This window comes from Anopheles marshallii, chromosome 3 (assembly GCF_943734725.1).
Source record: "Anopheles marshallii chromosome 3, idAnoMarsDA_429_01, whole genome shotgun sequence".
NCBI classification, from domain to species: Eukaryota; Metazoa; Arthropoda; class Insecta; order Diptera; family Culicidae; genus Anopheles; species Anopheles marshallii.
Window position 1 is genome coordinate 57,165,614 of NC_071327.1, and position 17,085 is coordinate 57,182,698.

Consider the following 17,085-nt stretch of genomic DNA (forward strand, 5'->3'; position numbering starts at 1 on the left):
TAACGTTCGGAGTGAGTGAAGAATCCCATTACCGCCCTGGTATGATCGTGAGCATATTGAAAGTGGTTGGAAACCCGTGCAAATAGTGTGCACCCCTGGCAACTCTCTAAATGGACTCCTTTTTTGGGAAAACGGTGCGATCGATGCTGTGGAAACTAGAGAAGTGCTTCATTTATTTACCCGAGCGGTTCTACTAATGGGAGGCTTCATTGCTCAGCATTTGATGAGGGGTTTGAAGACTTAAGCACCAGGGAGATAGTTCATACACTATCGTGTTTTCGTTCGGTAGGGATCTACAGAAAATCGGTCGATGAACAGCAATAATGCAAAGCTTAAGTAAATTACATCCAAAAATAACCTTAAGCAATTACAGATGCAGGTAGCGTCAAGTACAATTAATTATAAAAGATATAAAATTTTGGTACAAAAATTGATTGCGTTTTCATGATAATTCTCCCCTGTACCCTGTTTTAAACGCCAAGATGTATGCAATGCAGTTTGTAAATAATATCTTACTCAAAGAGCACTTCGGAATTTAACAATTTTGTATCTAATCCGGGCTGAAATAACGATTTCGTTTACTTGCACCTTTGTGATAATAGAAGTGATCGAAAATTGATTAAAAATATACTTTCACGACTTTGAGATTTGCAAACACAAGATCCTAAAATGATGGATTTTAAATTGTTGCTTAATGCTCTAAACAAGTTTTACCGAAGAATACGTTCGTTACATTTGAGTTCTGTTTGTTTTGTGAACAATTATTTTGATCAAATTTATAATTTGTCCAATAACTATAAGTTTCGAACAATTTTCAAAATTTTCAAGGTGCGCCAGCACAGTTTTAATAAAATTTTAATATTACTATCAGCCAATCCAAACCGGTTGTTTGGCGTTCCCAAACACCAAACTATAATGCATATGTCTCCGTACCCGTATATCTGAAGCACATTACAGCTTCTAGCGAACTGGTACACATTCGAGTGTAGTAAAATAAAATGAATTAGATTTTATTGGCCATACATCATGAGCTCTCTTCTCATGCCTCTCTATAATCACTAATGAGATGAATAAAAGCTTTAACAGTTTGTACAATGAGTGGGATGAAAATAAACTGGGAACAGTTAATAAAAACACAACATTGAAATGAGTGCTGCAGTGTTACTGTAGTGTGTGTTCGAGTGTACAAAAGACTGGAGCAAGTGTTGGAGTGTGTGGAGTGTTTCCGGTGAAAGGCGTTCCATTGAGTTGTGCTTGGAATGTTCACTTTGTGCACACGGTGCATTGGGACATCAAGTGAATTAATAGCGTACAATAAAAACCACCCGGAATGTAATGAACACTTAGACCGACGTGTGCGTGTATAAAGCACACAACATATAGTTGTGACAAATAAAGAAACATTAAACAACAAACGTGAATGTATGAAACATTGGCGACACGTGTGATGTGTGTTGTGACACTTAGTTTCGCCATAAACGATTAGTAGTAAACCACCGGCCCGGTAAATGAATGACAAAAAACACGGTACACACACTCACACACACACGCGCACACAAAACACAAAATCAAACAAATCAACTCACACTGAACACGGGCACTGCTCGGAACGGGGTGAACAACCAGGTGGGTAATGGAACAACAACAACACTTAGCAACTCACCTGTCGCTCGGAGGCCGACACGTTCTCGGCACTCTTGGCCTTTCGACAGAGGACACTCTGGGAGCCGTACCGTCGGATGAACTCGATCGAATCGAACCCTTTGCCCTCGGACGACACGAAGATGGCCGAGTTGATACGGGCCCGTGTGCAACGTTCCGAGATCACCGAGGAAGGCTCCTCCGGCCACGGATGGTAAGGCTGCCGAGCGCGTGCCCCCCAAAAGAAGTGAAGGGGATGACAGTGGCAGTCGGTGGTAAAGGTGGGCATTGGTGATTGGTGGTGGTGGTGGTGGTGGTGATGGTGATAGTGGTAGGCAAAGAAGAACAAGAGGGGGGCACCCAGATTCGATGATACCCGCAACGCGTTGTTGCATAGGGGGCGAACATGGTGGAACGATCCCGCAAGGTCAGCCATCACATCCCAATGCAATGCAACAGTGGTATAAGATCGAGGTTGTACGAAGAGACCATTTTGAAGGGAGAGAATCGATCAGAAACGAGATTAGTTTTAGGTGACTTAGGTGGCTAGCGGGATGAATGAAAGTTTGCTATTGTTTTCCGGTTGATAGAAAGGTAGAAACACAGTTGGATAGACAAACAGCAAGAATATTTCTCTGTGAGTATTTGTATGTGTGTATGTGTGTGTGGTTTAGTGTAACTAAATAGAGACAGATAGAGAGAGAGCGAGAGTGAGTGAGAAAGATAGCGACGGACAAAACAGACAGACAGAGCAGAAGAGGAAAAAGCCAAAGAGATAGGGAAATCACAGAGCAGTAGAGCGAAAACAGAGTGAGAGCGAAAGAGTGAATCACAGCAAAGCGGTATAGAGTGAGTTGTTCAACACACACGAGCGAATGTGTCAAAGTTGTAATTGGAAGGAATAAGCCGTATAGTGGGACATACTGTCACTAAGTGACGCGACCGAGCAAGGGGAATGGTAACTCATCACCGGGCAAGCTGTAGTGGGGCAAAGCAAACCAATAAGTCAACAGTGATTCGCATAACTCAAGAAGGAATAGTATGGTGACGTTTTGCTGATTTCAAAATGGTGGAAAATGATTGACAGTGAGGTATTAGAAAAGAAAGGGGGATACAATCAGGCTGCTACAACTTCAGTTCGGGTCGTACGTGTTAAATCACAATGAAGCAACTGGAAAGGAATCGATATTAGACGATAAGGAGCATACAAGCCAAACACGGCCATTAAGGTGGAAGAAAGCAAGGGTTGTGAACTTGTTTTTCTTTTTTTTTTTTGGTAAAGTAAGCTTGGTTCAAGTTGCTACATGATTGGAAGGTGGTTCAATACTACAGCAAGAGATTCGCTGAATTACCGGCAGGCAACACCCTCAAGCCCCAGCAGTGTATGCGTGTTTTGAAACGCGTGAGACAATATCCCAGGGCAGTGAGCGAAAAGCCGGAAGCACTTGACTTTCCCACAACAGCAGTCACAATAGAAGTCACAAACGAGTCTGCAAAGTTTGCCGTCCGTTCGTGCATACGTCTGAATGAGCTTAATTTTAATAGTTTTTTTTTTGCCAAAAGCCTTTTGTGATATTTATAGAACGTGCAGGACGCGTGAGTGTAAAAGCTTGTGCTGTAACGGCGGCGTAAGTTCCGGTCGTTTAGTGAAAATTATTATCTTGAACTGATTCCGTTCTTTATTGTACATTGAAGAGGGAGAGAAAACATCCCTGAATGGCACGAAGCAATGCGATTGGAAACCATATTCTATTGGCAGGAAATGGGATGGAATGTTTCCATTTGCCACATTTCCTTGGCGTCAGCAAACAACTCTCATCTAGCACAGCTATAGTAGGTACAGAGAGATTCAACACTAACAATTGATTGCGATGGTAAAGTTTTCCCCTATTAGAACCATATAAATAAGCAAAAGACGTTTTTCCCTTCAGGAAATGGCGAAAAGCTGCTACCGTTCAATAAAAGCTTTGTACAAGGCGGTTTTTATTGTAGGAAAATTCATGCAATTTTTAACATAAGTTAAATAATAATAAAATGATGGAATTGCCCCCAGAGTAATACTAAATTTAAACAAAATGAAGAAAGTTTGTAATAATTTTGTAAAAAAAGAAAGATATTGAGATAAAATATCAGCTACGGAAACAATAAATTGTTTTATTATGTTAATATAAATCTGTACATAATTTACACAATTTTCTACTAAATTTATCAAATCATCTATTTGCAGTTAACTACATTAGGTTACTATTTGGTTTATTCTAAACAATGCATAATGATCATAGCTTAGTTCCCATTTGATGTAATCGACTATAAATTCTAGATCAAGTATCAAAGAAATCAATTTGTTTTTCACAACAATAACTGCAACTAACAATATCGACCGTCATGTTCTACACTAGTCAATACTTGACAATCGGGTGTTGAGTAAAAATGCACTACCTGAGGGCAGCATCCATTCGCAACGAATAAGTCGCTCCGAAATTGGATGGTAAATTGTAAAAGGTTACGACACACCGATCATCGCTTCGGAGCGACAGAATAGCACTTCAGCACGGAATGTTTCGTATTACTTTTCGCATCAATGCTGTGTGTACACTACATTCGCCCAATCCAGCTCCGACGGGTTTCGCAAGGGTGCATCATCGTTTCACTGGCCTCGGACGGGGTCAGCCATGCGATTGGCACGTTTCTTCATCTAGCGTAAGTACCCATTTCTCGTTACATGATGGTTTGGTCAACATCCACACATCGCCATCGCAAACTGACGCCGCTAGCTACCCGGGGATCGTACATAACCGGTTGAGAAGATACAAAGCTGTACAGGCTTAAGTAAAATGAATTCATTCTGTTGATAGACCGAAGTTTGGGGTCGTACAGCATCAGAATGAAACGATATTGGATTGGGGTTAACTTTTCTGACATGGTGCTAAACTTTTGGCCAATTCGAATGGACCAATCAATAAACGGTTAGATTTATTACTCTCTGACAACTGAACTGATCATCAGTACCTTCATCGGTGTCAATTTCACTGCTACCAACGACCCGTCAGAAGTCTTTATTATCATTTGCACTGAATGGCTCACTATAATGGATGTACAAAACTATCTTGTAGAGAAGCAATTGAATGAAAAAAAAAGTTCCCTGTGAACTTGTTTGAGTTATTGGCATTTTTTTTGTTGGGAAATATATCCTTGAACATGGTTGAACATCGTTTCGCTAGCTTCGTCCACAAAACACAACTTCGAGACATCGTGTAGGGCGGTGCAGTATGCTATACACGGTTACGTGCTCTATATTGCGTGTGTGTGTATTTCGTTTTGTTTGGCGTGCAGTAAAACTCTTTCGGTTTAATATTTTGTTGTTGTTTTGTTTGCTGCCTAACATAACATATCTTCCATCCCTGTTTTAGTGGAACGAAAGTTTCGTAAAAACAACATGATTCCGTTAAAGAGCAAGAAAACATGTGCATGTGCGGCAGTAGCAGCGTGTCAGGGCGTTACTCATTTTGTTCGTTGAGCCAAATCGCAACAAAAAGAAAGGAGAAAATAAATCACATCATCATCACCAGTGATAAATGCACCAGAAGCAGGGTGTGTTTGCGTTTAAGCTGCTTAAAGGTGGCTTAAAAATTAAATAGAGTACAATTTGAAAACGAAACCAACGGAAGAAAAAACATTCAAACGCTAACAAAGAATCATGTTGTGATGCGATAAAGTTGGTTCATGTTTGCTTACTTGCACGAGGGGCATTCAGCTGCGGTCCGGTGGGTTCGTTCGGGTATAAAGCACCCATGTACCTGCCATCTCGTCCACACGGTGTTTGAGAAAGGGATAGGACGTATGTATGCTTTCTTTTTTGGTTCATTTGTTCACGCTTAGCAAAGGCGCCTCATGGGTGCGGGTTAGTGAAGAAACACGTTAGGCAATCGCCAATGACACCACACGTGAGAAGGTTTGCGTGAGCAGATGTAGCGGGCACGAAACGGACAAAATGATACAATTACTTAACTAAATCACGAACGTTCGCAAATGATCGTTGATGTAACAAAATAAAAAACGAGGAAACACGGAAACAAACCATTCCAATTTCACTATTGAGTACCTTGATGAGAGACGATTTCATAGCGTCGGGTGGGTTTGATACATGAAATGGTTAATTGCCGACTGGATGGAAAATAAATCATCAAGAAATCATGCTAAATAACACAAACTTGCAACGCATATGGAGCCGTACACAATATGTTACGCTGCAATATTAAATTTTAGATAGTTGTTTTTGCGTCTCACAATACCTGCAACCGTTGCCAAGCATTGCAAAAATAAATGGTCAGCTTTTGCAATAACGTTTCGGTGAAAATACATCCACTGTTTCAATATTTTGCTGTCATTTTGAAAGCATTGTGAAAAGCCCATTTTCCAGCAATTTAAAAACATGTAATAGTCATTTTACTGCGCTGCCCGAATGGTAACGTTTGGTGAATAATTTATGCTTGCTGGTGCCTGTAGAGGATTGCAGGGCCAGCTTTTTTGTAACGAGCCTTCCGGTTGAGTTATTCCATCAATAGAGAACATATTTTGCTAGGCTCAAAACCAAGCACAAAATGAACACAATCCAACGAATTTCTATTTGAAAACAAAAATCTTCTCGCTTTCACCAGTTGGTCGGTTGGTTCGACTGTTTTGCATCTATATTCTGATAAACCGGAAGCAGCAGAACCTACAATAAAACAGGCAAAAGGTTATGCAGTCGAAAATACCGTCCCTGCCACTCGTAGCACACCGTACTTTAGTGCGCAATCAGACGGGTTTATTTCCAGCGGCCCCATACCTATTCCTGGTCCATTAATAATTTTAAACCGAGCTATTTCTAAACACTTCATTATTTATTTTTACGACGCTCACCTGGTACTGGCGCACTGCACTGCGCTACGGCACCGTTTGCCAGCATTGGGGGTTTTACGCGGGCATAAATGGCGGGAGAGGGTGAGCGGATCTACTCCGCAGTCAGTTAGTCAGTCAGTGCTGAGCGATGATTCATGATACAAGGTAAGCCGGCCTACTCGCTTCGTGCACCGGTTTCGACCGTGCAGCCTTACAGGCGGCGCATCGTCTTCGGCGTGAGTGCACATTTCGGTTCCGTTTGAGTGCATCCATTACCGGCACTGGTTCGTTCAAGATATCGACACTGGCGGGTAAAAAAGAACAATGGGTCGATGGTGCACGAGCGAGCACTAGTGCTCCGTGTGGCTGAGCTGAATAAACGCCCGATAGTACGTCAGCTTTATATCATATCTTGCACAATCTCGTTACTTTTGTTTGCCAATGAAAGGCCTCTTTGAACGAACGGATGATTGCTTCCATGTGATGAATCTCAAGCATGATTTTACGCATACTTTCTATCACGAGGTTTTAGTTCGCCATTTTAACGATAGCAGCTTAGCATGGACGTTGAATTTAGATGTTCCACTAAATAGCTTCCCGTCGGTTACGGCATACCAGGCGTCTCCATGATAGTTACGGCCATAAAACACCAGGCGTCTCCATTGAGCTGTGCCTTAAAACACCAGGCGTCTCCATGTAGAATGTACATCGTTGTGTTTTAAGACGGCTCAATGTGGCAAAACCGTTCCATGATGTGTATACATCGATCGTTGGTATTTGATTTATGAAGTAAACAGATTAACCATGTTCCTTGATGCATAAAATGGTCAAGAACGACGAAGCAGCACACGGAACGAAGACCTGGGGGGGGATGTTGGTGATGCGCTACCGTTTAACTTTCGGTATGGCAAGGATTAAATGAAGATTGAAACAAAATCCAACCAACGCACCACTGCAAGTACCGTATGCACTATTTTGTGTCCGTTTCTAGAACACATTTTTGTAACTCATGCTCAGTGCTAAGAATAGAAAATCGGACCACAATGTACACACAATTGAATACGAAGATAACATCGACTTCGTTAAAGCTGTCATGGCAGTAGGACGGTCCTTCTGGGCAGCAACGACTGTCCTTGAAACGTTCGGTTCCTTACAACTGACCACTATGAAAGGGGAAGTTTTCAACTAACAGTCGTCCAGTACAAGGCTGACATTTGGAGTTAATGCCCCTGTGACGAGATCAATATTTACACCCGCCAGCGTATAAACAATGTTTTTGTTCCGTTGTACAATCCTGTAGGAAGCGACCGCTTCTGCGATGTGCTTTTCTTTGACATTCTTGCCTGACCGTGCCATCTCGCTTCACTTACTATCGAACAATAGTGAGAAGTTATGGAAAATCGATCAGTTTTATTTCTGCTTCCTTTGCCACCCGCTTGGATCTTGTTTCCCTCCCCGTCATTTCCAAGCCGTTCGAACATGCATCCAACGGCGGAAACTTAGTCCCTGTGGGGTTGTGCTCGTAATGACAAATTCTGATGTCATGCTGATCGAAGGATATCCGATTGGTTGCCCGTCATTTCCATTGCAACCATTACCCGTTCCGGATGGTGGGAGAAAAATCGATGTGTTCCGGTAGCTTGTCTGTTGCTTTTCCACCATCACCATGCCATCCAGAATGCTAGTTTTGATGTAAACCAGCTACTGTCGTTGGATTGTGTTTCTGTTCCGACACCCATCAAATGGAAACAAAAAACCGAGTCACTGTTCGATTTGCCCGTACGAACGAGCTGAAACCCCCCGCTCTCCCTCTCCCCCCATACGGTTCGTTCGTAATTCGACGTCCAACGTACGTATGATTGGCTTCTGTTGTCTATCAGAAGACGTTCATTATGGAAGTTAATTAGGATCAAATGGCGGCAACAATGGCAGATGGGACGGGTAATTATGGGTGTTATAAAAATATAGCTATGAACAGCAGTGTGCTGTGCATCACCAACAACAAAATGGTGCAGATGTATTTTTGCAATTGGATGCATCCTTACCATGGTTTGCTAGTAGGTGAGAAGGATGGGTATTGATGCCAATGAGCAATATTTTGCACACATGACGATACACATAGCAGAGGGCACTGCAGAAAAGCGCAATTATCACCATCCATTCCATAATGATTGCAATAATGAACTAGTTCTAGCACAATGGCTAATGGGCCATCTGGATATGTTGTAATATCGCTACATTTGATGCAGTCGGGATCATTTCGTGCTAAACGTTCATTTTTCGTTGAGTTTTTACAATGATTGTTTATGAACATATCAACAAAAAGCATATGAAAATTTAGGAAAAACATAGTTTGTTTCGATTTTTGGTTTACATTTTTACGAAATATTCCATGGAAATTGCTCTCTGCTTAGTTCATGGCCGAGTGTAAATGAAGATTTAACTCTATTCTCAACTTTGCCTCCACAACCAGCATTGCACCAACTGCTGTGGCCACTAATTATGAACCGCTGCGCGGGGATAAATGCCAGACAAAAGTTTTCCCATTAATCGGTCCCATTTCCAAACCCGTGGCGTGGTGCACTGCACCAAAGCTCACGGTGTTGGAACCAATGGAAGCGTGCAAATAATTAGCTTGTCTTGCTTGTTCATGCCGTACGAGGTAGTAGGGTGTGCCCGGCCCTGTGTGTGTTTATGTGTTTTTTGCAACGAAGCGACCAAACACCTCACCGGTTGTGCCGTGGTGTGTGGTCAACGGACAGCTAGCGGACAGGCGAAAACCAACAGCGCGCCAATTGAACGATTTTGCCAAACTCGTGCCAACTAGTGTCGGGCTGATTATGATGTTCCACCGGTTGACTCGGTGGATGCTCGAAAATGGACACCACCGAACCGCAGTGTTGATGAGCCTCCGTGACCACAGCCGATGTTGGCCGCGATGGCAGACATTTACGATAACAAAACCCTCCAAACCACCATTAGTCCGGTACGATTCAAGGACGAGTGTTCTGATTGGTGGAAGGGTGATAAAAAACCAACACACAGACGCCACGATGAGCATCTTAACCGCACGCGCTGGCAAGTTTGAACTGGCGTGTCGATACGGTCGGCTTTGGTGGATTGTTTACGGCAAATGGGCCCCCGTTACGGAACGGTCAAATAAAGGTTGATTGTAAATAATTTCTTCCTTCGTCCGCATTGTGGATGTGCAGGTGGATGGTTTTTCTGCCAGGCCACCGCAACCCCCGATGTTTGTTTTGATTAGATCTTGCGGGAAAGTTTGCGCTACATGCATCGTTACATGCGCTCCGTTTCTGGTAATTTATAATTAAAGCACCCTGTACGGAAAATTTACGGTCAACTTCAGATCCGAAGCAAATTTGTTCATTAGTTTACGGATTTTATTTTCCATAATATTGAAACAATAATAATTTTTTGAATAATGCTTCTACAATGATGTTTATATTTGTAACATTATGTATTAAATTCTAAAAATATTTATTAGATGTTGATTAAAATAAAATTAAATGAATTTATTTACATCGTTCCAAGAAGTGGCAAAGCAACACATATAACCTTTTATTAAGATGTTCTTAACCAAGTGCGAATTGTTGCAATCGAATGAACGCAAAGAGAGTCATAATTGCCTAATTTAGGTTAAACCATCCTCTGCCTTCATTCTCGTTAGCGATGATAACCATCCACTAAATGAGCTGTCACATGCTTGACTTTCGCTATTAAGGCCAATCTCGGCCAATAATGGGAATGCACTGAATACCACAGAAACATTCCATCGTCGGCCTATTTATCTTCGCCCCATCCCCTGCGATCCGATCGGAAACAATTCATCAGCCTCGCCTTAAACGGCCATAAAGCAAACGGGCAAAATGGCAACATTGCGTGCAAACACACTTTGCCTTTGCCAAAAAACTTGATCGAAATCACTCACCATCCCCACCAAATGGTTACCGGTTGCGAGAACCTGGCTCGGTGTACGAACCCACCGATTGGTGCGGTCAATTTATGGTTAATCCCCTCGTTTGAAGTCCTTTGTGGAACTGTGTGGACCCGCTTGACCACGCCTGATAGACAGCGGCCAGCTGTAGAGTAGCGAGCACTAGCACGAGAGCGAGCTCTCCGCTTTACGTACTCGGTTACTCGATATCGAGCGTTCTTTGCAGGCGATGTAACGTCGGTGAAAGGTTAAGGTTAAACGAGCCGTCCTTCCATTAGGCCAAAACCGTAATCGGGCAAGGTGCTCACGTGTAGGGGCCAGTTTCGGAGAGGTCACTGCTACTGGAAGTCATTAATGTTGTGCCCGCCGACGATCAAGGTTACGGCGCGGGAAGGTTGTTGCGTTGAATTTCTGGGAAACGTCAGCGGTGAAATGGTCGACCGTTTTTTGGCCTGGCGCGTGACATTTCCAAGGTATGTAATCATAAACTATTCGAAAGAAAAAGTCGTCTGATAAAGGGGCCACCGCAAAAGCCCGATGAATCTTTTATTTGTTCTAGCGCATTGTGTCGCTAGTGTGGCGGCACATGGCATTGGCTGCCCCCCGGGGGGGAAAAGGTCTCTTTAATCTACAAAGCAAAAAAAAGCCTCTACCACACACTCCATCCCACATCAGCGAAAGTTTCCATCGTGATAAATAATGTGATCTAGCCCTTCTTGTTCTAGGACACGGCAAAGTTTATTTGTAAACAGTACACGATCCTATTGATTTGGAGCAATTAAATTGATTGCGTTGCTGGGCAGGTGCCGCGGTAGACGCAATGTTTCCCGCAGTTACAATCCATTTCACCGCGGTTCCGTGTTGGGAAAGGATTGGGTAGCTATTGCAGTGAAGGGTACGCTACACTACGAAACGGAACTAGCACCTAGCTGATGACGAGGGGACCGGTGTGGCATGAGTTACTGTAGGGGAGAAAGAAAAGCGGGTCTCAGGTAGGAGGTCAGAAATGGTATGATGGGTCGGTAAGCTGGTACCGAGAGCAGCTGCACCGCAGATAGTAAACCTGTGCGGTGCCTTGTATGAACCTTATCCACCCGGCAGACAGGAGACGTTGGTCGCTACCAGCAACCATAGGTCTTTAAAGCAATACCCCTAAGGTATTCACAGAATAGCTAGTGTACATTGTGCGACCAAGTGCGTTTGCTATTCCATTCAGCACAACGTGAAAAATATGTAGCTGAAAATATATAGTAATGTGCATTAAATAGGAAATTCATCAACTGTACCATAGTATATTGCCTTAAGTATAGTATAATTCAACGCTATAATTAGGTTATTTCCATGTTCCCATCTACACTACTATATTCTTACTGACGCTGTACATGTCTCAGATAAGGGGGAAGGAGATATCTAGCAAATGTACATATTTGAAACTATCGTAGTAGCTCCGAACGGTTGTATTTACAGTAAGTAACAGATGGACAACACAACATACAAACTGAGTCAGAAGAGTGACAGTGAAAACGAACAAAGATAGCGCAGTAAGTAGAGCAGGTGAGGTAGTAAGAGAGTACATGAGTGAGAGAAAAAGAGAGAGAGAGACAGGGAGAGAGAAAAGAGAGAGAGAGAGAGAGAGAGAGAGAGCGTAACGTACGTATCAACAATAGCATATATGGAAGCTGCACTAATGTTTGCTTGTCATCTCAGCGTCAGTAAACAGAGCTTATACACACACACACACATACAGAAATCTACTGGATGAAAGGTACAAAACGAGAAGATTTTCAGCTGGTGGATGGCTATTTAAAAAAAAAAGAAGAAAGTGACAACCCAAACATTCGCAGCGATGAATTATCCGACGGTTGGGTACAAAACATCCAGGTACAAGGTTGTTTGGAGCTAAAGGTGGATAAGGTTCGGCAGCATCACATCACAAGTTCACTACACGGACACGCTACTAGGGATGTCTAGTCGGTGGTCTACTGAGTGTGACATGAGTGAGTGTCTGCATTGTGTTCTGCTTGTAGTTTCTGTGTGTCAGTTTTGCGCGGACCAGCCTTACACGCACACATACGCGCACACCAACACAACCCAAGCACGGCATGTGCATGTGATCGGCACGCGTACGCGATCCAGGACAGAAGCGACAGTGGCGTACACTTCAAAGCACACAGACGGACGGTACGGATAAGCGAACGGTTTGACAGATCGATTAGTGCAGCGCTTCATCGGTGCATCCTGTACATATGGTGTATGGGCGTTGCTATGGTGACGTTTGTTTTGGACACTTATGGCGGAAACGTTCGAAACGGCTCTTGCCTGCAGAGCCTGTCAGTTAGACGGATACAGTGCGTTCACCGAAGCACAATGCCGACCGGGTCTTCCGTGTGTGGTTTCGTGTGCGTATGGGTGTGTATGATTATATGGGTAAAATGTCGCATAAAAGTGGGCGTTAGGGATGGCCGGGGGGACGGCGTCAGTGCGCCATCCGCTTCGGGCTACAGGGATGTCTGTGGTGGAACACTTACGCAGGCTTCAACATCGTCGTCGGCGTGCTCGCGGGAGGAACGGCTGCGCGTTCCGCTGTCCCCGGCACAGTTCGTACTGTTGCTGCCACCGCTGCACACCGAGGTGTACTGTTTGCTGCGCGAGAACAGCTTCTGGCGATGCTTTTGGCTTAGGCGCGGATGCGAATGGTGATGGTGCGGCGTGTGGCGGTGCGGCGTCGACACCGTCGGCTGCTGTACGGAGTGCGCGTGGGCAAGCAGGGGGCGCTGCAGCAGCGGCTTGGTCAGGTGACGCTGGCACCCGGTCGACGCACCCGGCCGGTGTGGATGGGTGTGGCGCAGCAGCGGACGATCCTCGGAGCGGTGGCGCTGCAGCAGCGGATGCACGTGCCTGTGGTTCGCCATCGTGGCGGGCGGCTGGCCGGCACCGAGCAGCGGCTGGCGGCTGCCTGCGTGGGCGTGATGCAGCGTACCGTGCGGCACCATCGAATGGCGCCGCTCATGGGCCGGCGAGTGCGACGGCTCGGCATGGCGCACCACTGCCAGGTGCGGATGCGAATGGTGCGGCTGGGCGTTCAGGGGTTCGGATGCAGCCGCGTCCACCGTCGTCATGGCCGACGCCGTCGGTGCCGGTGCTGCCGCATCCGCACCCGGATGCTAGCTGTCCGTGTCCGCCCGGTGCAGCAGCGCGAACTGACAGCCGCACTCGCGCGACTCCGAGTGCCGCGACAGTGGACACTGGAAGCAACGGTCCAGCAGACTGCAGCTGTCGCAGCGTGGTATGCACTGTAAACAACGCACGGTAACACAAAACAGGCCATTTGTATTTTTCGATCCTTTCTCTCTCTTTCTCTCTCTCTCTCTCTCTCTCTCTCTCTTTCTCTCTCCCCACAAGCATACATATACACGACCGTTCCCATACCGTGATCATTCATCATCAATAGCTCTCTCACTTTATTCCTCCCTCCCTCCCTCTCTCTTTGTCTCTCGGTGCCCCCTGGGTGATAGTGGTGGGTGGAGTGCAAACTGTCCAGTGTGGGTCTTGGGCACGTGGTTCCGAAATGTACTTCTATGTGGTATAGGTGTTGTAGGAACGGTGAACAAGTTGTGTGGGCATCAAAGACGGTGAGACGGTGTGGTAGGTGTTGAGAGAATCGGCAACGAGAAGAACTTTACATCCGTAGAATTTACACGAATTTCCCGCACGTATTGGACAGTTCTATGTTCTACAAACTTTAAGATACTATATGCCCTTGGACATGGGTTTGAGGTAGACACATTTTACAAAGACACGAACAAAATGTGGCTTAAAGCTTTTACCAATAAAGTGTGGAGGACAAAATCTGTTTCTTGCGAAAACAACTTCGATACTTGTAAGCTTCGGTACATCCATCGACGGTAATTAAAAAAACCAATGAAGCAATCTATAATGCAGTGTGGTACACTTTTTATAGCCAACAGCTTAACGAACCGCCTGTTATGGACATGGTAAGGATCGATTGTAAGCATAATCTCTTCTTAGAAAACAAGCCACATGATGCTCTTTGGTTATTTTTTTTCGAATATCTGCGGTGATTTTTTTAAATTTATTGAAGCTTTAACGTAAGCTAAGGATTGAAATTGCTGAAATTCAAACAGTTTAACAAATTATTCCCAAATGCGACGAATAAATCGTGCTGAAAATTTTGAAACTTTGATCGAGAATAAAGACTAACATTTCGATTCACTGTAGCCAGCCAACTAGGCCCCGGGTTTGTTGTTGCGCTGTTCTACGAAGTTGCGCAAAGATGTTTATTTACCAGCAGACCGGATGAACATGCTTGCGTTGTGTAAAGTGTGTTTTTGACCTTCTAAGAAATGGACATAATACACCGTTTGGTTATTTTGTCTTCTGAATGTTTGTATTTAAACATGCCATTTGAGTTCACCGAATTATGCTCTGTTACGAAGTTGTTACGACATTGGGACATTCTAGGAACTGTCCTAGAAACAAATCGATATCTCGTAAATATTAATTAATTAAGGCACTCAGTACAACATTATTTCTTCAGTTTCGTAAAAAAATTATCCACTTACGACTGGAACTTTTGCAGGCGGCGAAGAAAACAATTTAAAGACTCCACTTTTCCAGCTGTATCGAATCAATTGAGTTTAACATAAAAAAAACACCCTAATAAGACCAATTGTACACAACTGCACGGAAGTCTGTTCGACTTCTGCCGGTTCAAACTTTCGGTCTTTCCCGGTCGGAAATGTACAGCGAGGGACAACTTGTTTTCTGATCGAAGTTGTTTATATCGTTGGAATAAAATGAAACAATAAATAGGATCATAAAATTGCAAACAGTTTACGATGCCAATAAAAATCGAATACGTACAGCTTCCGCATCTCCGGTTGTGCCAAGAAGCCACCGGCATGAAAAAGAAATGTTTCATGTTTATTGATTTTCACGCACAAACAAAACGGTAGAACCGGAGAAGCATCACGTTCTCAGCCAAGCAATGCTATTGTTTCGTCTTTAATAATAGCCAATTTATTTGACCAGATGCTTCAGAGTTATGATCTTCTGGAACGTAACACGATAAGGGTGGTTCCAGGGAGGAATCGGGCTGTAGAAAGTCCTTAAATGAGGTTGAGCTGTGAAGATTTTGTATTTAATTTGTTGTTTTTCGTGGAATGCCAAAGGAACAATAACGTATTTGCGACTATCAAAAATGTAAAGGATGGTATTGTAATTGGATTGGTACTTTTTTAATGACCAACGAATTATATTTAACATGACATTAAACACAACAACAGTTAACGAAAACCCAAACCCTTAATTTCTTACAATAAAAGCCGTGAGTAAGCGTTTCTGAATGTTATTATAGCAAACCGAATATCTTGCTATAAACGTGTCGTGCTTGACACCTACTTGCATTATCGTCATACATTAAAACGACCAGAAAACTCACAAAAAAATGGGAGTACAGCATCAATTGTGCCAATTAAAGCAACCCGTTTAACCGTTAGTGAACGTTAATTGTAAGCATGCACGTAAAAAAGTCACTCCTTTTACATAAATGCACACGAGCTGCACGAACGAACGGGATGCATCGTTTCTGTGCGCCGTTTGCACACCTACATCACCGTTGCATAGTTTTATTTGCCGTTAAAACAATAAATAAATGGACGCTTTTCACACCACATTAGCAATTTTCATCGCGCAATCAACACGGGCATTGTGCCGTGCGTTCGTGTGTTAACCAAATAGAGATAAACTAACAAATCACAAACACCCGCCGTTGTTTGCCATTGTGCCCGGGTTGGCGTTACTGTTGTCGTTTTGCGTTTTTGCTTAAAATAACAAATGTTTTATTCCTCACCCAGTTGCACCTGGCGGGTGCAATGGTGGAATGTTGACTCGCGCCCCAAAAGGCCATACTGTGCTGACTTCCAGCAGCAAAAGTGTGCCCTTGCTCGAGAGTTTCTATGCTTTTGTAGTGCAAAATCAAATGGAATTCTAAAAGGCCACACTTCGCCCGACCATTGGCAAAAGGCGAAGGGTAAGAACGATATCCATTCGGTCCAAGTGTCACTGAACGTTTTGCTCTCGGTGTGTGTTCCGTCGTTTGTGTCGTATGTTGCACACACGGACGAACATATGCTGAGCGGGGTGAAAAAAAATTGTTTCACTTCCCGTATGACCGTATCCGACCTTGCAACCTGGCTTGGTTGTTTGCTGCACTGGTAGGGGATGTGGACAAAATAGATTTTTTTTCTTCCATCCAATTTTCTTTCCTTTTAACGGAACACTTATTTCTAGAAACTTTGGCCTTTGGTTGGGGATGTTTTGTTTTGCATCTTTTTTTTCATTTTGTTGTTGCTTGAACAGTTATTTAAATGAGTGTGAAAATTGTACCGTGAATTTATGGCCACCGGTAATTTGGCGATACTTATCGCACGGCTGCAGTTTATGTGTTTCACAATTCTTTTCATATGCGGACCTTCGTTGCAAAGGGCAGTTAGGTTGTTTCTCCCTTATGTACCGTAGTGAAATTCAGCACGAGTAAGATGGAATAGAGAAAAAGCGAATGCTTAGAAAAGCAAGCGCAGCAACCG

General features: G+C 43.8%; 1 protein-coding gene across 1 annotated transcript in view; it reads right to left on the reverse strand.

Moving 5' to 3' along the window:
• The window catches only part of LOC128712890 (uncharacterized), a 60,518-nt gene that overhangs the window by 11,821 nt on the left and 31,612 nt on the right, over positions 1 to 17,085 (reverse strand). Inside the window, exon 6 of the mRNA XM_053807756.1 lies at positions 1,664 to 1,861. Coding sequence (XP_053663731.1) covers positions 1,664 to 1,861 — 198 coding nt within the window. The remainder of the gene's footprint in view (positions 1 to 1,663; positions 1,862 to 17,085) is intronic.